At 55.8% G+C, this 27,195-nt stretch overlaps 1 protein-coding gene across 5 annotated transcripts in view; it reads left to right on the top strand.

Annotated features, from left to right (window-relative positions):
* SCARB1 (scavenger receptor class B member 1) overlaps positions 1-27,195 on the top strand; it is an 84,385-nt gene that overhangs the window by 46,043 nt on the left and 11,147 nt on the right. Inside the window, exons 8-13 of one of the 5 annotated variants that reach the window (XM_023241289.2) lie at positions 3,744-3,862; positions 7,042-7,115; positions 10,175-10,226; positions 11,276-11,422; positions 14,358-14,486; positions 18,338-19,325. In XM_023241289.2, coding sequence (XP_023097057.1) covers positions 3,744-3,862; positions 7,042-7,115; positions 10,175-10,226; positions 11,276-11,422; positions 14,358-14,486 — 521 coding nt within the window. In that variant the 3' untranslated portion in view covers positions 18,338-19,325. Of the gene's footprint in view, positions 1-3,743; positions 3,863-4,688; positions 5,144-7,041; positions 7,116-7,293; positions 8,348-10,174; positions 10,227-11,275; positions 11,423-14,357; positions 14,487-18,337; positions 19,326-27,195 lie in introns of those variants that run through there. The other 4 variants (XM_023241285.2, XM_023241286.2, XM_023241287.2 and 1 more) reach the window with 4 other exon arrangements.

Here is a 27,195-nt window from a genome sequence, read left to right on the forward strand (position 1 = left end):
CTGTCACTTCACCCTTGATTGCGTTCTTGGTGCTCGGCACTCCCTGAAATCCCTGACTGTGTGTTTTGTTTTATTTATGGTCTGTGTCCTTCACTAGACTGTAAGTGTTCTCGGCAGGGCTCTGTCCTCAGCTTCTAGACCTGTGGCTGGTATGGAGCATTTGAAGGTATGGGTGTGTGGGTGTATCCTGCACTTAGGACATCGGGGCTCAGGGCTGGGACATGCCCGAGGTCACACGGTGGGTGGGACAAGAAACCACTCCTCACATGACTGGGTCTTGCCTCGTGGGGGCCTGTGGGGGGCCGAAGCCGCATTTCCAGCTGGAGATGGGGATCCGAGAGGGGTGGTCTGCAGCAGGGTTTGTGGGGGAGAAGGACTGTCTGCGGCTTGGACGACGTCCCCAAGCTCAGGCAGAATGGGGTGCTCGGTAGGTGACGGGTTTAGAGCTGGGGGCTGGAAATGCCCTCTGTCGTGGCCTTGTGTGAGCCCCCCTGGCCTTGCCCTCTGTTGAATTCTTCCTTCAGTGGGGTCTGTGGGCGTGGCTCCAGAGATCAGCTGTCGTCGGAAGCCGCCTTCCGCCCCGTGTGCCAGCTCGGTCTTCTTCCAGGCTGGCTTTGCTGGCAGGCAAAAGCCCCTCGGGCCCCAGGCTCCCCTGCTCTCCTCTGGGGTCCTGCACAAAGGGGGCCACATAAGACCTCCTCATCCTGCAAAAGCTCCCAGGGTTCACCCTGATTGGTCCACCTTAGAGCCACGGCCAATCACCGTGGCCAAGGGTTATGCCGATTGGCCAGGCTGGGTCACATGCTCAGCCCCTGATTCCGTGGGTGGGGCCAGCACTCGCCCAGCCTGTGAGGGGCGGGCTGGTTCCAGGGTTGGGGTCTAGGTTGCAGAAAAAAGAGTGGGTGCCCGGCAGGCGCAGACCGTATGTCCATCCGCTCGGGAAGGCTAGGGACGAGGTTGGCACTGTCTCATCTTAGCACATCTGCCCAAACGACCTCAAAAGTGCAAGGGAATTTTAGGGGCATCCGGGTGGCTCAGTGGGTTGAGTGTCGCAGTCTTGATACGGGCTCAGGTCATGATCTCCCAGTTCGTGCGTCCCGGCCCCAGGTGGGGCTCTGTGCTGACAATGTGGAGCCTGCTTGGAATTCTCTCTCTTCCTCCGCCCCACCCCCCCACCCCCCCACCCAATAAATAAATAAACTTAAAAAAAAAAGCGCAAGGGAATTAAAACATAGGTATAAATAAGATGTTTCCCTTTTGTGTTGAAATGAACACGTGTGCCGAGAGGTCCCCAAGCAACACGTGCAGTTTGAAATTCCACAAAGCGCACGGACCCGTGTGACCGGCACCCGGATCATGACTCTCGGCTCCTCAGACTTCCGTGCTGTGTAAGGTCCTCAGACTTGCTCAGCAGAGCCTCTTAGTCATAATCTGTGGCGATCCTGGGCTTCGGTCTGGCTGGGGGCACCACAAAGCTGTAAATGGCTGACCACCCATTGCCTGTGCCGTTTGGAAATCAAATAGAAAAGGGCACGTGCATGTGTGCTTGCTAGGAAAAATCAAGCGTGCGTAGCGTCCGAAGCAAGTGATGGCACGTTGGTCCCACCCACTTTAGGTTTCCCCAGGCTTGGACGCACGCGGGGGCTTGTTTGAGATTGGCGACCCTCAAGGGCCTGACGAGGTGACTGCCCCTCCTTACTGAGGGTCTCGCTTCTGCCGTCTGTAAACATGGGGTCCTCGTGTTTGCTCTGGTGGTCTCCTTTCACGGCAGAGACGGGAGAATGGGAAATGAGGTTTTCCGAACTGTGGGACGTTGTCTCGGGGGCTGGGGTGCTCAAGGTAGCTTCGAAGGTCCCGGGAGGTGGCTTTAAGTGACATTGACCCACTTGGGAGAGAGGCTTAGTGTTTTCCCAGTCCCTTACCCTCCTTCCAGGTACCCCCAGCAGAGTCTCTGTCGGTGTTAAGAGGCCCTTCCAGCGCCCATCTTTTTTTTTTTTTTAATTTAATTATTATTATTATTATTTTTTAATTTAGTTATTATTATAATTATTTAATTAAATCATTTATTTTTGAGAGACAGAGCACAAGTCAGGGAGGGGCAGAGAGAGAAGGAGACACAGAATGTGAAGCAGGCTCCAGGCTCTGAGCTGTCCGCACAGAGCCCGACGCGCGCTCGAACTCATGAACCGTGAGATCATGACCTGAGCCGAAGTCGGACGCTCAACCGACTGAGCCACCCAGGCGCCCCTCGCCCATCTGTCTTTTTAAAAGATTTTTATTTATTTTTTTATTTTTTAAAAGTTTATTTATTTATATTGAGAGAGAGAGTGCACCAGCAGGGGAGGGGCAGAGAGAGGGGGAGAGAGAATCCCAAGCAGCCTCTGCTGTGTCCGGACAGAGCCCACTTTGGGGCTCAAACTCACGAACCACGAGATCATGACCAGAGCCAAAATCAAGAGTCAGACACGTCACTAACTCAGCCACCCAGGAGCCCCTAAAATTAACCATTTAAAAATGTTCAGTCCAGGGCTGCCTGGGTGAGTCGGTTAAGTGTCCGACTTCGGTTCAGGCCATGATCTCACGTTTCGTGAGTTCGAGCCCCGCATCGGGCTCTCTGCTATCAGCACGGAGATTCTCTGTCTCCCTCTCTCTGCCTGTCCCCAACCCCCTGTCAAATTAATGAACATTTTTAAAAATGTAAAAAAAAATGCAGTTCAGTGGCATTTAGCACATTTACAATATTGTGCCCCTACCGTCTCTGTCTAGTTCCCGAATGTCCTCATCCTTCCGAAAAGAGACCCATACCCGTCACCAGCCACTCTCCATCTCCCCTCCCCCGGCCCCTGGTGAGTTCAGTCTGCATTCTGTCTCTAGGATTTGCCTCTTCTGGATCCTCGTGGGTTTTTGAGAGACACTCATTCTTTTCCTCGTCAACTCATTGTCCGTCAGGCCCTTTGTACGTTGTCCTGAGCATACGAGGATGCGTTGGTGTTTGCCTTGCTCGCTCAGTTGATGGGGAGGCTCAGCCTCATGTTTCTGGGTGCGAATTGCTCACACGGAGGGGCCCGAGTCAGTCCCTGTTCACGCTTGCTGGCGTCCGTCCCCCACACCGGCTGCTGGGAGAGGAGAGGCAAAGCAGGTGCGTCTCCTTCCTTCCCATTACGTTAGGGAGACCTGGCCGCAGGCGTGCACCCCTCAGCGTCTCCGAAGATTGCCGCATTGCCTGCGGAATACAGCCTGGGCTGCTTGGCTTGGCGATCGAGATACCCCTTCCCCACCCAAGTCCAGATCTGGCCTCGACTTACCTTTCTCTCCTCAACTCCTGTATTTCTCCTCCATGCCCTGTCTGCTCCACGTGCACCGTGCATTTCCCCACCTCCCTGCCTTTGCTTCTGCCAAACCCTCCCCCTGAAATGTCGTGCCCTGGCCTTCCCTGCCTGGCGTATTTTAGCCATCTTCCTTTCCTTCCTGTGATCTCCTCACCCGTGTCAGCAGCAATTCCGTTCCCATCCCTCGTCTCTTCCCAGTGCCTGGCATCTCTTGGGCACTTGACAGGCATTTACAGGCCGGATGAAGGGATTCTCTCTGTCTAGTTATTGTCGTTTGCATTGTGTCATCATCCGCGGGCTCTGCAGGCAGCGGCTCTGTTTCATCCCGTGAGCCTGGCACGAAGCAAGCCTTGGACGTGCCGACGCTCTCCCTTGTCTGATGCCCCCCCTTCTCTCCGCCCCTCTGCCTTCTAGATGCACCCTTGTTTCTCTCCCACCCTCACTTCTACAACGCCGACCCGATGCTGGCAGAGGCGGTGCTTGGCCTCCACCCCAACCCAGAGGAACATTCCTTATTCCTGGACGTACACCCGGTGAGCCCTTGCCTGTCAGCCTGTGGGGGGCGGGATGCCAGCTTCTCCCCCTTCCCTCCCCCCAGGCACTGAGCTGTTCTGGTGGTGGGTAGGGGGGTGATGGGAAGCCTGGCTTTCCTTGGCGTTGATAGCTTCTGGAATGTCAAGCTGTCAGAGGTCCCTACTTTGCCCTGACTCCATAGTTCAAGGGATTCATTATTTCGTCACAAGGGAATTGTCTTTCTGAAAGGACCATAAGACAGTAAATCAGTTAGAATTATCAGCATACCAGTTAGCCAGAAGAGCCCTCTGACTGTGCCAATATATCATAAAGATCTCTAGGTCCCGACAAGAGCCTGGAATATCTTGTAGATAAATTGGGTTCTGGGGAATTTGTCCTCTGTCACATTCTGTCTGTAGGCGGGAACCAAGAGAAGAGGGTAGCAGGCCCACAGAGGTGGCCCTCCTGTGGGCCTATCTTTACCCGACTTCCTTATCTCCTAGTATCGCTGGCACTGTAAAAGGTGCCCATTTGGACCTGGCGGCCTTCACTGTTGATTAAAAATCCTGCGGGGTTCTGTCTCCTGCATGGACACTCGTGGCCTTCCGCACAGGCCTTTTTCAAACCTCTTCTGCCTGACACCGTTCCACGTCATTTCTCTGCGTACCCCTCAGATTTTCGGAGCTCCTGACTCCGTTCACCAGCCCCTGGCACTCCACCTTCTCCCCCTGCCCCGCCCCCCTCTCTTTTCACTAGGAACCCAGGCTGGTTAAGTCAACTGTCTCTCTCTTTTCACTAAGAACCCAGGCTGGTTAAGTCGTCTCTCTCTCTCTCTCTTTTCACTAGGAACCCAGGCTAGTTAAGTCAACTGTGACTACATGCACTTCAGCTCCAGCAAATGGTGCTTGCACACTCACTATGGTCCAGACACCAGCCGGAGACTTTCACATGCAGTAACGCAGTAAATTTGCACAATTATCTGGGCAGTGAGCACTGGTCCTCCCATTGTACAGATGGGGAAACTGGCCCAGATAGGTCACGTGATGCAACTAATAAATGGGATCGTTGGCTCCACAGAGGAAAGATCCATTCTGTTCCATTCATCGCTTGACTTCTAGCCGTTCGCATAGAGGAACTCAGTAGGTACAGGTTTGATAAGTGGGCATAAGGAAGTGGCAAAGCTGAGTTCAAACACAGGCCTTCTGACGCCCCCACCTCATGTCCTGTGCTAATATCTAGTGAATTTTAATGAGGTTAATTTAATGGTATTCATTAATTAAATTGGTAGTAATTAATATTAATATATTATGTGTTCCATTGAAGTTCGTTCGTTCTTGTTAGAAATGTTAAGGCTCGGGGCGTCTGGATGGCTCAGTCGGTTAAGCGTCCGACTTTGGCTCAGGTCACGATCCCACGGTTCTCGAGTTCGAGCCCCGCGTCGGGCCCCGTGCGGACCGCTCGGAGCCTGGAGCCTGCTTCGGATTCTGGGTCTCCCTCTGTCTCCGCCCCTTCCCCGCTCACGTTCTGTCTCTCTCTGTCTCGAAAATAAACATTTTAAAAAATGTAAAAAAAAAAAATGCTAAGGCTTTTCCACATCGTCTTAACATTTCGGGGTCTCCGAGACCACCCCCGAGTCTGACGATTTGCTAGCAGGACTCCCAGACTCAGCATATGGTGGAAATCACGGCTGTGATTTGTTGCAGAGAAAGGACACGGAGTACCGTCTCCCAGGGGGGCCGCACAGGACACACTTAGTTCCCCCAGCAGTGCGGTGAATCATCCCCCAGGGAAGCCCGTTAGAGACAGCGCCCTGGGTGCTCACCGGGGCTGTTCCCAGCGGCACCCTCTGCCTGGTACCTTCCAAACTTCCAGACTCCCCGCGGGAAGACCGATGGTCGGCATAAATCACAATGTTTGTACAAACAGTCCAGGCACAGTGAGCCCCCCTTATCAGTTAGGGAGTGAGGGGGGGGCTCCCGAAATCCGGGCTCCCGAAATCCAGGTTCCCGGACCCCAGCCGCCGACCAGCCCGGCCAGCAGGCCTCTCTGAGGAGGACAGACTCCGGCCTGCTGCCTTATCACTTTTCCACCCGCGGGTGGACTCCCTCCCAGCCTGCTGGTTCTTGGGTCCAAGCTCTCCCTGGTCTCGGGAGCACGGCCTTTGCGCTGTCCCTCTGTGCCTCGGGGCCCAGAAGGCCGACTTTTCGTGGAAGATATTTGCCCTTTCCCCCCGATGCCCGTGATCGTCACGCAAGCGTTTATGGCCCTGAGTGTGGCTGTTTTCCATCCCTTATTTCGCCCTGCAGTCAGGTGGCGGGAATGAGCCCCTTTTGCAGATGAAGAAACAGGCCTCAGCTAAGAGGCGACAGTTCCGGGGGCGCCTGGGTGGCGCAGTCAGTTAAGCGTCCGACTTCACCCAGGTCACGATCTCGCGGTCCGTGAGTTCGAGCCCCGCGTCAGGCTCCGGGCTGATGGCTCGGAGCCTGGAGCCTGTTTCCGATTCTGTGTCTCCCTCTCTCTCTGCCCCTCCCCCGTTCATGCTCTGTCTCTCTCTGTCCCAAAAATAAATAAAAAACGTTGAAAAAAAATTAAAAAAAAAAAAAAAAAAAAAAAAAAGAGGCGACAGTTCCGGGCCTCCCGACCTCCAACCTCGGTCCCTTTCCTCTTCGGGAGCCACCTCCCTGAGTTGGGGCCTACCTGTGTGTCGCTTCTCCTGCTGTCTGCTTACCGCTTTAAAAACTCCTCTCTTAGAAGAAAAGGGTAGGTTTCGGCACAAAGGAAGTTTCCTGTCACCACCTCGCGTCGGAAATTACAAATTTCTCGAAAAAAACAAGGCGGCAGCCATAAAAGTGAACACAAGGGTAAAACATCATTAGGTTTGAGACAGGGCAAGTTGTGTGATGGAGAGCGACTTTATTCACATGCAAATCTCTTTTGTTTGGTCTGGAGGAGGGGGGGAGGGGTGGGCAACGAGTGGCAAATGTCACTGTGCACTCAGAGAAGCGTCGTGGGCAGAAGAGCCTTCGGGGAAGCGTGTGTCGCCCCCCCCCCCCCCCCGGAAGGGCCTGGAGCCAGCGGGGAGGCCCCGGTGCCCCGGCAGTTCAGCCCTGAGGCCTGCCCTCCGAGCGGGCCCAGGGACGCGGGTTTGGGGGCGTTCCCGGGGCGCGAACCCAGGCCCCTCACCGTGCTGTTCCTACAGGTCACCGGGATCCCCATGAACTGCTCTGTGAAACTACAGCTGAGCCTGTACGTCAAGGCCATCAAAGGCATCGGGTGAGTGGGTCCGGGAGGAGGGGTCGCGTGGCTTGTTTGGGGGCGGGGACTTGGGCCTTGGGGGGCGGGGTATGTCCCCAGGGACCCGCACGTGGGGAGGGAGACGCTCCTCCCGGATGTGCCGGCTGGTCCCCGGCCCGGAACCCCCACTTTTTCTGTCTTAACATCTGTCCCCCAGATTCAGCAGACTCTTCTGTCCAAGCGGTTTCCCACTCAACAGAAAACTGGAAAAAAAAAAAAAATTAAATCCTGGCAAAAGCAAGTCTTTGAAAATGGAAACTCACCCAACGGGCATTTTAAAGTGTGACTCTTCCCTTTGTGGGAGGAATATTTTAAGCCCTGCTATTCCTTTGTGTTTTGCTTTATTTCCGTGTCGCATCGTGGCCTTGCCGAGATACAATTCACATACCGTAAAGCTCACCCTTTTCAAACGTACAACCCGGTGATTGGTGGCAGATCCGTGGAGTCGCGCAGGGCCGTCGCAGTCCGTCACCCCCAAAGATACCCCGGGTCCGTTAGCAGCCGCCCCCCGCCTCCCCCAGCCCCTGGCAGGCCCTGATCTACTTTCGGTGTCTCTGGATTTGCCTGTGCCGGAAACGTCCCATAAATAGAAGCGTAGGAGACGTGGCCTTTGCCGTCCGGCGTCGTGTCGTCAGGGCTCATCGGAGGCGTAGCAGGTGTCCGAGCGTCTTCCGTTTTATGGCCGAATCCTGTTCCGTTGGGCGCACACGGCGTGTCTTCTCGCTCAGTTGAGGGGCATCTGGGTCTCTGTCGCTTTTGACCGTCGTGAGTAGCGAACGTGCCCGTATATGTTTCTGGTGGGTGCACGCCGTCGATTCCCTTGGGCAGACACCTGGGGGCGGATCCCTCGCCGGGCGTCGCGGGAACTCTGCGTTCAGCGTTGGAGTTGCTGTTTTGCACGGCAGCTGCCCGGTTGGCCTTCCCGCCAGCAGCGCGGGAGCCGTCGGGCCCCCACGATCCTCGCCAGCTGCGGTTGGAACGGGGTGCCGTGAGGGGGCTGGGCGAGGGGCTGCGCCGGTTTAGTCGTGGTGGTGGGGTCTGGCTTCTGTGTTGTGTTTTGTTTTGTTTCTTTACGCATACTTGGAATAGTTTCATTAAAAAAAGCTTCCCCTACAAAGATTCCTGGGCTGCAGGAATGTGAGCATCTATCTCGCCGCCTTTGTAAAATGCCTTTCAGCTGGAAAGAACATGCTCGTCTCTTCCGCTCCCGCCCTGGCTTTTTATCTGTGTGTTTGGGGGCTGTCGGAGGGTGTGCTAGGTGGTGAAATGGCACAGGGGGTTCACCAGGCGCCTGCCTTCCCCCCCTCCCCCTGACCCCGGAGCTCTGGCTCTGGGGCCTGCATCACCTCGTGGGGGGCCAGCAGGTGACTAGGAGAAGCCCGGGTGGGGATGGGGCCCAGGACCCACCCCTCCCCAGCACCAGGGGGCTGTGGGCCCCATCGGGTGCATTTTCAAAGGCGTTTCTCAAAATCTGCATTTTAACCAGCGCTCTCTTAACTTTCACCTGTGGGAAGTGAATTTGAATCCCCGACGAACGTTGCTCAAGTCAGCAGGACCCCCGGGGGCCGCTGGATTCTGCGTGGTGGGGACTCCCGGGCCTCTACCCTGACCTGACCTCTCTGGGCCTCTGGGTGCCAGGCGACAGGCCCGACAGGGCGACACAGCTGTCTGACCCCCCCACTCCTTCTGGCCCCGAGGGAACCGGTCTAACAGCGGTGCCCCCCGCCAGCCCCGAGGGCCAGTGAGCAGTGGCCGTGGGAAAAAGCCGGAGACACAGCTGCCCGCACGGAGAGCTGTTTCGCTGCGGCTCGTCCGGGGGACTCTGGCGCCCCATCCTCGCAAGATCCGGACAGCTGGGTTGCGTGCTCTTTGCCCTGAACTTACACCGGTTCTTACAAACTCAAATAAGAAGGGGCCAGCGTGGACTTCCTGTTGTGTTTCCGTAGTGTTTTCTGTGTGTCGCCTCCGCGGCGGGTGCCGTATAAAGTCGTTGCCCTGCACGACACTCTGTGTCTCAGGCGGCCCGAGAGAGTTCTGAGAGTGGTGATTGAAGGATTTGGGCCATTCGTGCCGACTCTGGTTCTGTCCCCCTGGTGGGTCCCCTTTCCCCTCCGTCCGGCTGTGCCTTCTTTAAGCAGACCCCAAAACGGTGAAGCTGAAGACTATTTTGGCCCGTTTGTTTGCTGGTAACGAACAACAGTGACGAGCTTGGAGTAGTTTCTATAGGGTGGGTGTTCTTCTGAGCACTTTTCATGGGGCTGCATTCAGTGCCAGTGCAGTCCCCACTTGGCGGAGGAGACACAGAGAGGGTAGGTCGCGTGCCCAAGGTCACACAGCTAGTCTTGTGTCAGGGGGACCCCAAGACAGACCACCATGTGGTTCGATGATTCACTGGGAAGACACCCAGGACCCAGAACATAGTTGTACTCTGGCTGTGATTGATTACGGCGGAAGGATTCAAGCAAAATCAGCGAAGGAAAAGGTGCGCGGGGTGAAGTCTGGGGGAGCCAGGCAGAAGCTTCCAGAACCCTCTCCTGGGACAGTCACATAGGACGCCCTTAATTCCTCCAGCATTGAGTTGTGACAACGCATGCGAAGTGTCTCCTACCAGGGAAGTCCATTAGGGACTCAGCGCCCAGGATATTTATTGGGGCCTGGTCACGTAGACACCCTGTGGCGTGGACCCAGCCTCCAGCCTCTCCAAAGAAAAGCAGGAGGTGAGCATAGTGCTGGGTGCATTACCATCCCGAATTAGTGTGGGCTTTTGTTTCTAAAAGGAACCAGTGGGCATCAGCCAGGTCGCTGGCGGTCCCCCCGGCCCCCCACCATGTAGGTGACGTGAGTTTTTAATTCAAAAAGATGTGAGCAGATCGCCGAGTTGCTCCCTGCCAGGAAATACCCCTCTCTCAAGCCGGCACCAATCCAGTGCTTGCAAAATCAAATCCCTGCTGATCTGGACCCTACGATCACATGTCCAAAGCTGCCTGACATAAAAAAACATGCTGACAAAACTCACAATGTTTTGTTCTTATTTCCAGACAAACAGGGAAGATCGAGCCAGTAGTCCTGCCGTTGATGTGGTTTGAGGAGGTGAGAGGCTGTCTCACGTTGCCTGCGCGGGAACCGTTGGGCGTGGTGTCTGGGACCCCAGGGAGGGGCCGGTGTGGGCTTTGCAGGAGGGGGGCTGTTTGTGGAGGAGGGGAGGCTGGGCTGGGAGCTGGAAGGGGGGGGGGCTATAAAACCATCTGTTAGAAGCTTCCTGAGGTCCAAGCGCTTTATATCAATTATCCCACGGAGTTGAAAGGATCACTTGAGGTGAGAAAGACAGAAGATGCATGAAAATGTGAAGCTCTGTCTGGCCCAGGGTGTAATTTTGTAAATGCACTTGACCACTTCTCCGGAGAGGGAGGAAGTTGCTTTTCAGAGTGTCAGCTTTTCTTTTTTTAAAAAAACTTTTTAATGTTTATTTTTGAGAGAGAGAGAGAGGACGAGGGGGGGAGGAGCAGAGAGACAGGGACACAGAATTCGAAGCAAGCGCCAGGGTTTAGGCCCTCGTCGGGTCTCGAACCCACGAACCTTAAGATCGTGCCCAGAGAGCCGAAGTTGGATGCTTAACCAGCTGAGCCCCCCAGCCGCCCCCCCCAGGGTATCAGCTTTTCCCTCGAACTTTCTTTCCTCCCAGCTTTTCAGGGTTCCTTCTGGCCAGCTTGTTTTCAATCAGGCAGAGCTCACCTCTCAGGCGGGGCCGGTTGTGGGAGGCGGAGCTCTGCCTCACGGCCCCGCCCTCCCGGGGAGCCTCAGAGCCCGTCACCTTCAGGGAATTAGGACAGAGAACTAGAGAATCCGCGGGCAGGTGTCTATGGGCCGGGCCGGAAGTCGCAGCATACCGGGCCCGCCTCCTGTTGGCCGGAACACGATCACGTGGCCCTGTCCGGCCGCAAGGGAGTCTGGGAAATGTAGTCCCGCGTGGGGCCCCGAGGGAACGGAGGCCCCCACAGGCTCCATCACAAGCTCTGGGAGGGGGGCAGCCGTGAGACGGGTAAGGGGCGGGGGACCTGGAGGTGGCGTGGCGCGGCCTCCGTGTCCCGGGGCCTGCCGAGTGCGGCCCAGCCTGTTAGTCTGTTGTTCTCCATCCCCAGAGCGGGGCAATGGAAGGTGAGCCCCTGCAGACCTTCTACACCCAGCTGGTGTTGGTGCCCAGTGTGCTACACTATGCCCAGTACGTCCTCGTCGGGCTGGGCTGCGTCCTGCTGCTCATCCCCATCATCCACCAGATCCGGAGCCAGGTAGGTGGCGGCTGGAGGGAGGCCCGGGCCGAACGGCCCCCTGCTCGCCTGTCGGGGTAAGCGGGATTCGGATGGGCTCGCCCGGCCGTTCCTCCAGTCGCTCCCGCAGACGCCCTCAGCTTGGAGCCTGCCTTGGGCAGCGGTGCCATGTCACTGCCTGGGGCAGGGGAGCTGCCCTGCGTCTCTGCCTCACTCGCGTCCCGCATTTACCACTTTTTTCTGCCTGTCCCGGGAGGCCTGGGGACCCTCCCTTGGAGGGGCTTTGGGTGGGCTCTGATAATGAGACCTGGACTTTGAATGGTTTGCTCGTCAAGTCAGCACCTGCTGGGTGCCAGGTTCACGGCCGTGAACGAGACAGACAGGGCCCCGCTCTGGGGGCACGTGGCTTCCCTGTTGGGGAGACAGAAGAAGACCAAGTAAATAGAAAAGATCACTCCGCCAATGATAAAGGTGGCGGGACACGTGACAGGTTAGTGCTGTCCGGTAGAAATCCGTGAGCCGCATCCGGGATTGGAAACTTAGATTTTTTTAGTCGCCACATCCAGTAAAAAAAAAAATCGATTTTAATCCTAGATTTTGTTTAATCCGGATAGGCCCGAAATAAGGCCGTATGAACATGCAATCAATATAAAAAATACAAATTTAACTCTATTTTACATTATTTTTTTTTTACGTTAAGTCTTTAAAATCTGCTGTGTGTTTTAACACGGCAGGTCTTGAATCGGACTCACCCCATTTATTTATTTATTTATTTATTTTTTTTATTTTTTTATTTTTTTAAAGACTCTTGAAGTGTAATCTTTTTTTTAATGTTTTTTTTTTAATGTTTTTATTTATTTTTGAGACACAGAGAGACAGAGCATGAGCGGGGAAGGGGCAGAGAGAGAGGGAGACACAGAATCTGAAGCAGGCTCCAGGCTCTGAGCTGTCAGCACAGAGCCCGACGCCGGGCTCGAACTCACCGACTGTGAGATCGTGACCTGAGCTGAAGTCGGACGCTTAACCAACTGAGCCACCCAGGCATCCCTATTTATTTATTTTTAAATGTTTATTTATTTTGAGAGAGAGAGAGAGAGAGCAGGGGAGGGATAGGAGAGAGCGAGAGCGAGAGCGAGAGCGAGAGAGAGAGAGAGAGAGAGAATCCCAAGTAGGCTCTGTGCCCAGTGCATGGAGCCTGACATGGGGCTCGATCTCTTGACAGTGAGACCGTGAACTGAGCCGATATCAAGATTTGGACACTTAACTGGCTGTGCCACTCGGGCGCCCCTAGACTCACCCCACTTAAAAGACCTAACAGCCCTATGTGGCTACTGGACCAGGGAGCATGGTATTCAAGAGGGCTGGGGACAGCTATAGAGAGCATCCGGAAAGCCTTCCCTGAAGAGGCAGAATTTAGGCTTAGATGTGAATGCTAATGAGGCAGTCAGCACAGAGTCACAGAAGGAGTGCTTCAAGCACAGGGATAGCCAGTGCAAAGGCCCTGAGGCGGGGGTGGGCAAGCCGTGTGGGAGGGGCCTTGGGCCCCCGCAGCACCTGCTTTCTTGCTTCAGCTTTGGCAAACAAGTCTTCTGCTTTCTCCTCTTTTTGGGGGGCGGCTTGCACGCTTGCTTGCTCGCTGGGGGCAACGATAAACCTTCCCAAGCTCCTAACACAGGTTTCGGACCCTTAACCCGATGTGCCTTCCAAATTCCCCATCCTTTAGGGGGAAAGGTTGGCCCTGGTGCCAGGGTGCCAAGGCCCCGGAGCTCTCATCATGCCAGTGCTCTGGTGTTTGAGTCCCTGGTGATCGAGGGGTGTAAGCAGCCTGTTGGGGTCCCAGGGAGACCGGGCTGAGCAGACCTCGCGCTCTAGGGAGCGCGAGGAAACTCCCTGTAGTTTTTTGACTGATTTACGCTAGGGGGGTGGAGGGGACCAGAAGCCAAGGCTCCCAGCCTGTGGATCCCTCCTTGGGTGCTTCCAGCAGTGAAGGTGTACTGTCACAGCCAGGGGACCCAATGGACTGGCTGGATCTGTCCTCTCTGTCTCCTAAGTGTCCGTCGAAAGCCAGAGGGGGAAGGAGAGTGAGGAAGCACGTGGGAAATCGCTGGCTAAGGCCCCTTCCCTCCAGGCCTCCAGGCCTCACCGCCCTCGGACCCAGTAAGGACGTCTGTTTTCACCGAGGACGCAGTCCCTACAGGTGTCACTGGAGGCCAAATAATGGAAATTTATCCCATTATGTATTTTTTAGCAGGCGTTAGGCCTTACGTGTTTTTTTATTTTTTTAATGTTTATTTCCAAAGGAGAGAGAGACAGAGTATGAGCGGGGGAGGGGCAGAGAGAGAGAGGGAGACATGGAATCCGAAGCAGGCTCCGGGCTCTGAGCCGTCGGCACAGAGCCTGATGCGGGGATCGAACTCACAGACTCTGAGCCGAAGTCGGACGCTGAACCGACTGAGCCACCCAGGCGCCCCTAGGCCTTCCGTGGTTTTATGTGATTTGTCCTGATTTTAAGAAAACAATCATCATCACATGCTGGTGAACTCAGCACATTTTAATTGCCGAGAAATTTTTCTTCTCAAGTTGTTCTTTTCAAATAGCCAAGCTGTTTCTGGTCCCTTGAAAACGCCACCTGCTCAGCCCGCGGGTTCTTGGCCAATACGCCCCGTCCACCGTGGCCCGTCTCCCCACCCTGGCTCCTGTCCAAAGCCCGAATGTTCGGGCCGACAGCCGCCGTTCCTGCGTGGCTAGTCTGTCCGACCAGGCGTGTTTCCCGAAGATACCCGCATTTCTGTCTCTGGTGAAGGGCACCCACTCCCCGCCCCCCACCCCCAATCTCAGCCTCTCTGGTGGGTAACGGTTGTTGGACTTAACACCCCGCTCTTTGCTTTTCGGCGACTGAAGAACCTTTTGCATTCGGCTGCAGAGTCAACTATAAATTAGCTTGGTTATCTTCTAGGAGAAATGCTTTTTATTTTGGAGTAGTAGTAAAAAGGGCTCAAAGGATAAGGAGGCCATTCAGGCCTATTCTGAATCCCTGATGACATCAGCACCCAAGGGCTCTGTGCTGCAAGAAGCAAGATTGTAGGTGGGTACCAGGTAACGCCCCCTCCCTTCCCCTCCCCTCCCCTCCCCTCCCGTAGCAAATAGAACTCTGGCGGCTTGACCCACTTTGGACCTCACCCGTTTCTTCAGCCTAAACTTCTCCTGGGGTGTCTGCAGACCGTAAATTCGTACTTGTAGATTTTGCTGGTGGGGAACCCGCCCTTCTGACGTGAGGAGCAGTGCATGGCAGTTTCTTTGGCCCCCGGCGTGGCAGGGGACGGTGCAGGGCGGTCGCGTTCCGCGGGCTGACGTGTTCGTTGCCCAGGTTGTCTTAGAAACGTAGGGTCCAGGTTCAGGCCACAGGTGCTTCTCAGACCTCTGGTGCAGTGGACTCCTCTGGGAATGTAAGCAGTTGGCTCAAAATTGAGACATTGAGACCCCTGCACATCCTTCTAGAACCTCCCCCCCCCCCGCCCCCCTGCCCTGGAATAGAGTCACACGGAAGGAGCCCGGGGATCTGTATTTTCATGGACCCCCCCCCGCCCCCCCCACCCCCCACAACAAGGGGCTTCTGATGTGGACGATCCAACGTTTGAGAAACACGAGTCTCAATACATCTGGGAGGACTGACCGAGAAAGAATCTAAGCACCAAGTGGGCACCGACCGGGTACCCCGGATTCAGCCCGAGAGGGTAGCTTGGCCAGACACAGCAAACACAGACGCACAGACACGCCCCCCCGCCCCCACAGGAAACAAGAAGACGAAGGGGTCCCGGTGAGAGGTGGACGTTCGGTAAACGGTGACTAGGGTTTAGGGTAGGTGTGTCCCGTGCAGTTACTGGGACGCGCGTGGGTTTTGGACCTCTGATAACAGCTGTCACTTTGGCTTCTCAAAACTGCACCGCCCCCTCGAGCTTCTGGGGCTGCGCGGGCTCGGGTTGAAGTAGGCTTCTTGGGAGCCACGGAACGAGGGGGAGGCCGCCGCCCTGCTCTTTGGGGCCAGTTGGCTGCCTCCAGTCGGCGTCATTTGCCAGGGCCGGAGGCGGAAAGAAAATAGAAAATGCGAAGTCGTGAGCGCAGGGCTGTTTGGGTTGACAGGTGCGAGGAGGCGGAGGGAGGGGCAGCTGTGTCCCCAGCCAGGCCCTGGGGGGCTCCTCCTGACAACTGGGGAATAGGAGGCCGGGGCCTGAGCACGTCAGGGTGTCCCGGGGCTGGACACCCAGGACACGGGGTCCTCCTGAGAACATGGCCCCCGGGCTTGGAGACTAGTCCCCCTTTCCTTCCAGTGTCCCCCCACCCTCTTCCCAATAACACAGAAACAAAACTGGGGTCTCCTCTGCATTTTGCCCCCAGAATCCAGTTTCCAAGTTGTTAGGGAAGTTTCTGACTTAGAGAGATTCTAGTGCCCTGCCTCGCGGAAGGCAGCTCGGCCTCCAGGCCGGATGACGCTGCCTCTGCCCCCGGTGGGGTACTTGGGGAAAGCAGTGCCCTGTAGGCTCTGGTTTGGGGGCCAGGCACCTGGGAAGTGACCATGGTCCTGGAGACCTGGAACCCCGGCATGGTGGCCCCAGCCTGCACGGAGCCTCAGCCTGGGTCCCTGGAGGAGGCCCCCCACCTTGCCTCGTACCTGGGCATGGGAGTGGTCTCGAGGGGTGGCCTTGCCTGGGAGAGAGCAGGACACGGGGCCTCCACTAGCCCGGAAGGGTGTTCTCATGTCGAGAAGGAAGATGGCCACTCTTGGGCAGACTTGGCCAGCTCTAGGGCAGAGGGCTTGGCAAACGGAACATGATAACCCATTTGCCATGCCTTTGTGCAGTGAACGTCTTAGACGACCGTACATGGAAACCCTTCAGGGAAATATTCCTGGACCTGTCCTACCTTCTCAGTGATTTCTCTCCCGTTCTAAGTCTTCATTCCTCAGCTAAATGAAAGTGGAAGGAAATAGGAAGAGAAGGAATGTGGTTCACCTTCTGGTTCCTTGCGGATCTGTTACATGTGTCTTCCTTGGGATGGACCAGGGCCCCTGTCACAGCCTGGGATTAGTTTCCCTTTGTACTTCTGAGCAAGGCTTTCTTAAGTTGTGATTCTTTGGGCCACGTTGCTGAGGTTCTGGGCACCCCTGGGTGTCCCCATGCGGTCTCTCTGTGGTGGAGGGGAGGGGTGCAAGGCTGGTCTCACTCTGGCCTGGCCTCCCCGCCCCTCCCCCCATTCCTGCCCCTGGCTTGAATGTGGCTCAACCCTGGAAGCCTTAGATCCGTCCCAGAGGGAGGGAGAGGGACAGGGGTCCAAGCCTTCCCTGTGTCCTGCCCACCTGGGGGTGGTAGTCACGGGAGGGCCGGAAGGGGTTGATTTTCTTCACTGCCCGGAGAAGCAAGCCCTTGGGGTTTGGGAATGAGGCACAAGTGGCCACAGGCCCTCAGGGTGTCCTGGCCACACTGCTGGGTCCCGAGGCCTCTCCCTTCTTCAGGGCTCAGAGGGACGATAAGCCTCCTATCAACGTTGCTGTCTTTTCAATGTTTATTTGTTTTTGAGAGAGAGAGAAAGAGACAGAGCACCAGCAGGGGAGGGGCAGAGCGAGAGGGAGACACAGAATCCGAAGCAGGCTTCAGGCTCCGAGCTGTCAGCACAGAGCCCGATGCCGGGCTCGAACCCACGAACCATGAGATCATGACCTGAGCTGGAGTCAGACGCTTAAGCGACTGGGCCACCCAAGCGCTCCTCAGCATTGCTGTCTTTTTTTTTTTTTTTTTTTTTTTTATTAATTTTTTTTTTTTTTTTTTTTTTTTTTTTTTTTTTTTACCATTTATTATTGAGAGACAGAGCATGAGCAGGGGAGGGGCAGAGGGAGAGGGAGACACAGAGACACTGAGGTGGGGCTCGAACTTCCAAACCACAAGCTTTGAGCTGAGCTGAAGTCCCACGCTTAACCGAGGAGCCACCCAGGCGCCCCTCAACATCGTTGTCTTTAACAGATGTGTTGAGAAATCTTTTAAAAACGTAAAAGTAGATAAATTATAGTATGTGATGTTCCCTCTCACCCAGACTCAACGATATTAACTTTTTGAAAACAATTCCTTTTTTTTTTTAAGTTTATTTATTTTGAGAGAGAGGGCGAGCATGAGCAGGGGAGGGGCAGAGAGAGAGAGAGATTGAGAGAGAGAATCCCAAGTAGGCCCCATGCTGTCAACGCAGAACCTGATTCGGGGCTCGAACTCACGACCGTGGGACCGTGACCTGAGCCGAACTCAAGAGTCGGACGCTTACCCGGTTGACTGAGCCACGCAGGCGCCCCAACAGCATTAATTGTTAACATCTCGTCCTGGTTGTTCACCTTTTCCCCCAGAGGCAGCCGTTGCCGGGAAATTGGTGTGTGGGCTTTTCGCCTCTAAGTCTGTACACATATATCCACGAACAAGAGGTGATTGACAAAGTTGTCCCCCTGCCGTCACGGCACATGGGTCACTCTGCCGCTGGCTTTCCTTGCCTCGGGTTTCTGTTCGTGAAAGCGGTCCAGGCTCAATGCCGTCCTGTGACTGTGTTTTAAAAGTGCGTTTCTTCTATCGGTGGACATTTAGGTGGTTTCCAGTTTGGGGTTAACAGTATCGCATATAAGCCCTGGGTTCCTGGCCTTGGCCTTCTCACTGTGTTAGGCAAGTCCCTTTGGGCCTCGGTTGTCCCACCTCTGAAATGGGCCGAGGGCAGTGTTCAGTGAGAGAGGGGGGCCCTCGTAACCGCGTTCCGGGGGGGGCGCTGTATGTCACTCCGGGCTTTTCTCCTCTCCGGCTTGATAAGTGGGCGCTGCGGAGGGGGCTGTTTCCGTGCGGGAGGGTGTGGGGGCGGGGCCGGGGTGTGGGCGGGGCTTGTGACCCAGCCCCGCCCCCCCTCTCTCCACAGGGTCCCAGGGACGTCGCCAGCCAACCCAGCGTGGCCACTGAGCCGGACCGGCTCCCCAGCCCCTGCACCCCGCTTCTTCAGGACTCCCTCGGCGGACAGCCCACCAGTCCCAAAGCCTGAGCCCCCCAGTTGCCACATGCGTGTCCGCGCGCTGCACACCCCCAGCACGTGTCCACACGCGAGTACGCAGGCGTGCGCAGACACACTCAGGGATGGAGCCGCCGCTGAGGAGACTCAGGGCATCGTCAACCAGGGCCGTCTGGAACCTTCTGTCCGGGTGACCCACAGTGCCGCGGGCACCGGGTCCCCTCCCCCGAGTGAGCCCGGGCCGACCTGTGCGGCCTGAGGGCCCGGGCTCCTGACCACTCACGCCTCCCCCAACCCCCCCCCCCCCCGGGGCCCCCTCCACCACCCCTCCCCCCCGGGGCCCCCTCCACCAGCCACGACACAGACGCCGCGGTCCCTGCTGGCTGGCTCGCCTGCAGGACACGCCTTTCACTACTGTCCCCAAACCCAGCCCGGGAAGGCAGACTTCTCGTGCCAAAGCCGTGCGGGCCGGGGGGGGGGGGGGGGGGGGGCGCCCGGCCGGGCCCCGGAGCTTTGGCCGCGCACGTGTCCCCCGGGCTGGGGGCCAGGCGGCGTCACGCGGGCCCCAGCAAGCGGCGTGACCCGGACCGGCCTGTCCTTGTTCCGCGGGCCGACCCCGATCTCCCCAGAGTTGCCGCGGGTGCCGCCCGGGAGGCCTGGGGCCCCCTCCTCCCGCCTAAACTGACGTCATCCTGTGTACTGAGCCGGCCGCTCCCGGGTGGGGGTGGCGGGGGGCTCTGCCCCGAGTCGCCCCCCACGAGGGCCCTCCGCCCCGTCAGTGTGGGTGTCCCGTCTGGTCCGGGGCAGGCCTCTGCCTCTTTTCTACTGCCAGAGAAATGAGTTTTATCATCTTTTAAAAGTAATTCACTATTGAAGTAATAAACCTTTTTTAAAAGTTAAAGTGGGCGTCGGTGACAGCCTGTTTGTGGGGGAGTGAGGGGCTTCTGGAAAATTCTGGGCTCTTCGTAGTCAATAGCCCCTTCCTGGAAGCTGTTCTCTGGGGGCTGGGCTGCTACCTGCCTGCCTCTTTCTCTTTCTCCCTTCCTTCCTTCCTTCCTTCCCTCCTCCTTTTCTTTCAGTGTTTATTTATGTTTGGTGGGGGGAGTGGAGAGAGAGAACTCCAAGCAGGCTCTGCACTGCCAGCCCAGAGCCCCATGTGGGGCTCGGGCCCCACTTACTGTGACCTCATGACCTGAGCCAAAATCAAGACTCGGACGCTTAACCCCCTGAGCCACCCAGGTGCCCCTCTTTACTTTTTTATCTGAGAGACAGAGAGACAGAGAGAGAGAGTGATCGCAAGCAGGGGAAAGGGGCAGAGAAAGAGAGAATCTCAGGCAGGCTCCATGCTTAACACAGAGCCCGACTCGGGCTCGATCTCGTGAACTGTGAGATCATGACCGAAGCCGAAACCAAGGATCAGTTGCCGAACCCACTGAGCCACCCAGGTATCCCCGGATGGGATCTATAGACGATACTCCCCCCTGAAAAACATTCACAAACGAGGTCTCCTTGTCAGATGCCTTTTTAATGTGTATCTCCTCCTCCCCCAGAAGTTCAGCGAAACATTATATAATACACGCCTTTAACCATTCTCTTGTACTTCTCTGCAACCCAAGTGTCTGTGGAAATGCAAACAGGTGTTCTAATTTCTTCTTGTGACCACAAAGGTTCACATTTGGGGGGGCTGGACCGCCATTCCATTGTAGGTACACAACTGACCAGCAACATCGATGGGTCACATCTGTTACCTATCACAAAGCCATAAACCTTTATTGGAACACATCTCTTTTTTTATACGTGTTTTACGACGTTTTCAGTGTGCAGAGTGGAATTGACGTGTGTGTGTGCAGCTCTAGGAATTGTAACGCCTACACACATGTGAGTGACTACCACCAACCAGCTTAACGAACAACTTCATTCTCCCTCCCGATTCCCTCCTGCTTCTCCTCTGCGGTAAAACCTTCCCCTGAGGCCTAACCTCTGGCAAGCAGGTACTTTTGCCTTTTCGCGAATGTCCTATAAATGGAATCGCACAGTATATGGTCTTTTAAGAACACTGCTTCCACTTGGCACAACGTCGTGGGATTCACGCAAAGCCTTGCACGGATCAGCGGTCTGTTTCTCTTTACTGCGGAGCAGAATCCCGCCGTTTGCATATGCCGCGGGGATTTGGGCGAGTCAGGACTCGCAGGGCATTTAGACGTGTTTCCAGTTTTGGGGCGGCTTGGATGACTCAGTCAGTTGAGCGCCCGACTTGGGCTCGGGTCGTGATCTTGCGGTTTGCGGGTTCGAGCCCCGCGTCGGGCTCTCTGCTGTCAGCGCAGAGCCCGCTTCGGGTCCTCTGTCCCCCTCTCTCGCTGCCCCAACCCGCTCGCACTCTGTCTCTGTCTCTCTCAAAAATAAAGAAACATTAAAAAAAAAAAAAAGTGTTTCCAGTTTTTGGCGATTAGGAACAACACTCTAGGAGTGGGGTTGGTAGGGGCCATACGGCAACTCTGGGGTTAGCCTCTTGACTTTCCGCCAGATAATTTTCGGAGCGGCAAGGCATGAGAGCGTCACCTGCTCTGCGTAATGGCCAGCCCCTCGGTATTTTAAAACCTTTTAGTCATTAAAACCTTCTGCGTCCTCCCCCATGAATTCATGTGTCCTTGACTGACAAAAACTTTTTGCCAGAAGGGGACCACATTTATCATCATTTCCATTCTTATCTTCGGAGATGGAAGACGGAGAAGCCCTGTTTACGTGAATAAGCAGCCGGGGGGCAGAAGGAATGTCCTGATGGTGGTGTCACTCAATTCTTATGCTCTTGAGTAATGAGCAAAAGTCAGAGAGCCGACTGTCATCAAAAAGTATTTTTGCTGATGTGTCAGCTGACCGGTCCATTCGACCTTCCTGCACATGTGTAGAAGGCAACAAAGGAGGTCACCCATTTGCAGCAGGATTGCTCAACCTTTAGATTAGTCCTGTAAACCAGCATTCGGGTGTCCCTCCGGTGGGGACCCGAGGGCAGCGGGGGGCTCTGCCCGCCGCAGCGTGGGCGGTGGGGGGCGGGGCGCTCACAAAGGGGCGGAGAGAATGTTCTCCACGGCCTGGGCCTGCTCTCGGGTAGACCTGCAGGCCGAAAGCTCGCGGGGAGTCCAGGCTTCCGAGATGGTTCCCTTCAAACCCCCATTTATTCTCCTTGGGAAGCAGAGTTCAAGGACTCCCGAACCGGAGTGCGATGACCTTTGAGGACCGGACACTTGGGCCTGAGCCTCAACACAGACGCGTTGTTTTACACGTGTGCACGGAGCTCTACATGCTTGTAAAAAAGGAAAAAAAAAAAAAAAGGCAACATCCAGAGGGCATTCCGGGGTGTGTGTGTGTGTGTGTGTGTGTGTGTGTGTGTGTGTGTGTGTCCCAAGGGAACACGGGATGATTTGCCCTCCACGTGGCTCATCGTGTGAACAACTTCCTTCTGAATGTCTTTGTCACGTTTCGGCCGATTCGTTTTTGGGGTGCAGCCGTGGAGTCCAAACACATCCGATGACTTCATCCAGGGCTCCGCGAGGGAAATGCCCCTGACCCTTTGCCAGCCTTCAGGGTGGCCTTGGTCTAAGGAATCCCCAAAAGCGCCCCTGGCTCAGACTTTTCCCTCACGCGCACACTCGACACCCTAACCCCCACCTACCATGTGACCCTGTTAGCTTCATGCTTTTCTAAAATTTGGCTCATCTTTTAAAAACGAATTCTCTTTTGAAATAAAAAAAGCGATTGTATCTCAACTTGCGGGTCCAATGGGCAAGTTACCTGTTTTCCAGGATCCAGGAAAACAAATCACACAACTACTGAAGTTTAAAGATGTCCCTCCAGGGGCGCCTGGGTGGTTCAGTCGGTTAAGCGGCCGACCGTGGCTCAGGTCACGATCTCGCGGTCCGTGAGTTCGAGCCCCGCGTTGGGCTCTGTGCTGACGGCTCAGAGCCTGGAGCCTGCTTCCGATTCTGTGTCTCCCTCTCTCTCTGCCCCTCCCCTGTTCGTGCTCTGTCTCTCTGTCTCAAAAATAAATAAACGTTAAAAAAATTTAAAGAAAAGAAAAGATGTTCCTCCAGGTACCACGAGACCTGCCGTATGTGGGAACTCTGCACTGTTCCTTACTGTTCCTTACCGTTCCTTACTGTGTCCTGCCTTCCCCCCTCTGCCCACTCTGCTCATGGAATAAACGTTACCCTTGTATGGCTTGTATGGAAGCTTTCTCTCCTGTCTCGCTCACTCCTGGCATCACCCAAGGCTCCATTCCAGCCAGGCCCTCTCCTCCAGGAAGCCTCCCCGATCACTTCTGCTCACTCAGCTATCCCCCGCCTTGGAATTCCGGGGACGCTGTGTCTGTACCCTAGATGATGCTAGAATGTTCTAGAATAGTAGAAGTCCCGATTCTACTTGCTGTAGCCCCAAACCCCAACGCCAACGGGCTGTGGTGTAACCCCCGGTCCCTACAATCGTGCAGGAACGGGAATATTCTTCACTGAGATGGTTGCACTCCTCTGCAATTCCTTTGTTTGCTCAGACGGTCCTTCTTTCAACCACAATTTATTGAGTGCTCGCAATGTTCTTGTGAATAAAATCCCGAGGGGGGCTTCCCTCATCTGAAAAAAAAATGGGGATAATTTAATACTTGCCCTGCGGGGTCAAGTGTGGATCTCAAAAGAGTTGGTGGCGTCACGTGAAAGGCTCAGGGCTGGGGACGCTGCACTCAAGCCCACTGTTTTGGGGCCAACCTGAAGGATGCCATCGGGGTCGGTCCCTCACCTGGAGGCTGGGCCGGCCGGGTCCTGGCTCCCATGCAGGTCCTGTGAGGTCCTTTCTCCATGCAGTGGCTCGAGAGGTCTTTCTGAGGTGTGAACTATCAGAAGGTTCATCCCTTGCTTAAGCCTGGACTGTTCTCCACACTGAGGATCAAGTCCCCTCTTGCTGGGGGCTGCCGGGGAAAATCCCTTCTCTCCTCCTGCAGTGGCGCCGGCTTCTGGGCAATTCCAGGATCTGCCACTGGGGGGCGAGCTGTGCACACAGGTGGTTCGGAGGCCATCGGATCGGTTCTCAGGGTGTTCCTTAAATTGGGGGAGTGTTACCTGGGGCCACAGCCTGGCTTCCGAAGCTTGTAACCTCGGGGCGCCTGGGTGGTTCGGTCGGTTAAACCTCTGACTTCAGCTCAGGTTATTGTCTCGTGGTTCGTGGGTTCGAGCCCCGCGCCAGGCTCTGTGCCTGCTTCGGATTCTGTGTCTCCCTCTCGCTCTCTGCCCCTCCCTCGCTGACGCTCCCTCTCTCGTTCTCTTAAAAATAAATAAACATAAGAAAAATTAAAAAACAAAGAAAAGAAACTTGTAACCTCAAGAAGTTGCATTTTATGAAAATGGGCATTTGGGGGCGCCTAGCTGGCTCAGTTGATGGAGCATGCGACTCCTGACCTTGGGGTTGTGAGTTTGAGCCTCACATTGGGCATGGAGATTACTTAAAAATAAGTAAATAAATAAATAAATTAATTAATTAATAAGGGCCTTTTTCTTTTTTCTTTTTTTCCTAGGAAGCTTTTCCTTAATATTCTTCACATTTTCAGCGGGGCCTTGACCCTTGCCAGGGGTGTTGGAGGCGAGCGTCACCCCTAAAACGAAAGCCGGAGTCACGTGACGTTTGCTTTTCCTTTGTACGTACTGCAGGGGGCACTGGCCTTGGAGGCAGCCCAACCGTGAGCCAACCTCTGTCGTGCTCCAGCGGCGGGGCGGCCTTAGAGAAAACCTGTGGCCTCTCTGAGCCTTGGGTTTCCCACCCGTGAAAGGGGAGGTACAGGTTCCCGCGCCGTGACTGTCTGGGAACCCCCGCGAGGGTGGAATAGAAGTGACGCGGGAACATTGCACTCATGTGTCTCCTGGGAGTTGTCTTTGGTTGGGTCCCTCAGTTGGAGCGGCTGAGACAAAGGGGTGTCCCGAGCCACGGGGCGTCCCAGGAGGACACAGGGGGCTCTCGCAGCCCAAGGGTTTGGGCGTGGAAGTACACGGACTCCAGCGGTGCACAAAAGCAGTCAAGAGGGACCTATTTGGATCTGTCAGAGCACCGATGTGCTCTGCCTCAGAAGTGTGGGGGCAAATAAAGCGGGAGCGGTCCCTGCCCTCCCAGGTGCGCATTCTGGTGGGGGTGGGGGAGGGGCAGCAAACAAGTAAAGGAAAAAGCAAGATACCTCCAGAGAGTGACGAACGCCAGGAAAGACATAAAAACAAGGTGGCATGATGAGAAGTGTTTTAGAAGTGTCCCCTGAGAAGTGCCACTGATGCTAATTCCCGAGGGATTTGAAGGACTCGCGAAAAGAGCACTTTAGGAACTGGGGACCGCATGTGCAAAGGCCCTGAGGCAGCGACCTGCAGACCAGAGACCAGTGGGCTGTGGCTGCCGCTTGGTCAGCTGTGCGGGTGAGGGGTGGGGAGGGAGATGAGATGGCGAGTTAGGCAGGGACTCAACCAGGCAACCAGGCGGGGCCCTGTAGTTCGGATTTTAAGCACAATGGGAACCACTGGCGGGGTTTAAGTTGGGAAGCGACAGGATTGCTGTTTCTGCTGCGTGGGAGTTGCAGTGGGGACAGGTGTGGGTGCAGAGGGATCCAGCAGGAGGCACTCTATACAGTAACACCTCCCCTGCCCCCTGCTCGTGCCCGGGGGCCCTCAAAGCACCCCTGCGATGTCTGGGGCAGGAGAACTCGGCCGGTTTTACAGGAGAGGAAACTGAGGCATGTTCCACGCCTCTCCTGCCCTCTAGCTTCCCAGGTGACTCCTCTAGGGGAGGGTGCATGCCCTCACTCTCACGAAGAGCACTGGACCTCCTTCCTTAGACTCCGCGCTCCCGAGCGGAGGGTGGGCACCGGGTCTGTGGGGGTCCCCGCTGCGTCCGCAGCCCCTGGTCAGGCGCGTGTGCTTAGTGGCCGGAGAGAGCGAGCGAGTGCCGGCCGCGGCCACCAGGGGGCGCTGCGGGACCGCCGTGCGCCTGGCGGCCCCAGTTCCCGCACCCGGGCGTCTCCGGCCGCCCGCGGCACCCCGCCACGTCTGTATTGTGAGGTTCTGGATAAATCACACGTAAAAAATGAAAAGTTGACGGGCCGGGGCTGCACAATCCGTGTCCCTCTGTACGTTCACGTTGAACAAGCCAACCGTTTCCACACCTAAACATGCCCTGCAATCTACCTGTGTGAACTTAGTGGGGGAGGCTGAAAATACGAATTAGTCCTGTGGGCAGAAGGCAGGTTTGGGTAACGGGAAATGAGTATGGGTCTTTGGCTCTGGGTGTCGGGACCTGGCTTCCACAGCGGCCCCTGAGTCTGACTGTGGACCTCTGGCGAACTCAGGGCCCAGCCCCGCCCGGCCGCCCTTGGTCCCCCAGGGACTGACGCCAGCAAGATCAAAACTTTGGCTGCCCAGCAGATACAAAGTGTCAGACCAGAGGGGCGCCTGGGTGGCTGAGCTGGTTAAGCGTCTGGCTCTTGGTTTCAGCTCAGGTCATGATCTCAGGGTTTGTGGGTTCGAGCCCCGCATGGGGCTCTGGGCTGACAGGCAGCACCTGCTTGGGATTCTTTCTCTCTCCCTCTCTCTGCCCCTGTTCTGCACACATGCTCTCTCTCTGTCTCTCTCTCAAAACAAATAAACTTAAAAAAATTAAAAACTGGGGGCTCTTGGGTTAAGCGTCCGACTCCGGCTCGGGTCACGATCTCACGGTCCGTGGGTTCGAGCCCCGCGTCGGGCTCTGTGCGGACAGCTCGGAGCCTGGAGCCTGCTTCGGATTCTGTGTCTCCCTCTCTCTCTGCCCCTCCCCCTGCTCTCTCAAAAATAAGTAAACATTAATAAAATAAAATAACTGAAATAAAATGTCAGACCAGAGCTGGGCTCTGCCTGTTGCTAACGGTGGGTGAGCGTTCAGAGGGTGCCGTGTGTTACTTTAAACCCTCAGCGTGCGCTGCCTTCATTTTCCTCACGATCCAGGTAGGTGCCCCGCTCATCATCACTCTGCTTTTTTTACCGACGAGGAAACTGAGCCCAGAGAGGTGAAGTCAATGTCCAAGGTCTTACGGCTGGGAATCCTCAGAGCCCAGATTGGAACCCCGGGCAGCTGGATCCAAGGCCTACGTGCTCGGCCGCTGCCCTACACGCCTCCTTGTCGTCCGGTTGACCAGGACTCATATCGGTGCCTGTAGCCAGAGACCGCTTTTTTCGTATCCCTCCTGGAATCGCACTGGGGAACCGGCTTCGTTTCTGACCCAAGGGACACACAGGTCCCGGTTCTGGAGGCTCTGAGAAGCCGGGGGGCGGGGCGGATGGCAAGGCGCACTCCCCACAGAGACAACCCCAAGTCCGTCTAGAAGGAGGCTCTGTATGCCGCGGATGTGCCCGAGCCTCCGTGGAAAGGCTCCCAGGGGGGGAACATCCAGGCTCCTTCCAAAAGAGGTTGAGGATGGAAGGGAAAGATGGGGAGTAAGAGTTAACATTTCTAGAAACAGTGCATGGTCTCCAACCCCCACAACAAAACTTGAACGAGAGGGCAGCAGATGGGGGGTGGGGAAGCAGCTGGGACTTTTGAAAAAAAATTTTTTTTTTTAGTGTTTATTTATTTTTGAGAGACAGAGAGAGACAGCATGAGCGGGAGAGGTCAGAGAGAGAGAGGGAGACCCAGAATCTGAAGCAGGCTCCAGGCTCTGAGCTATCAGCACAGAGCCCGACGCAGGGCTCGAACTCACAGACCGCGAGATCATGACCTGAGCC

This window comes from Felis catus, chromosome D3, assembly GCF_018350175.1.
Source record: "Felis catus isolate Fca126 chromosome D3, F.catus_Fca126_mat1.0, whole genome shotgun sequence".
Classification (NCBI taxonomy): Eukaryota; Metazoa; Chordata; class Mammalia; order Carnivora; family Felidae; genus Felis; species Felis catus.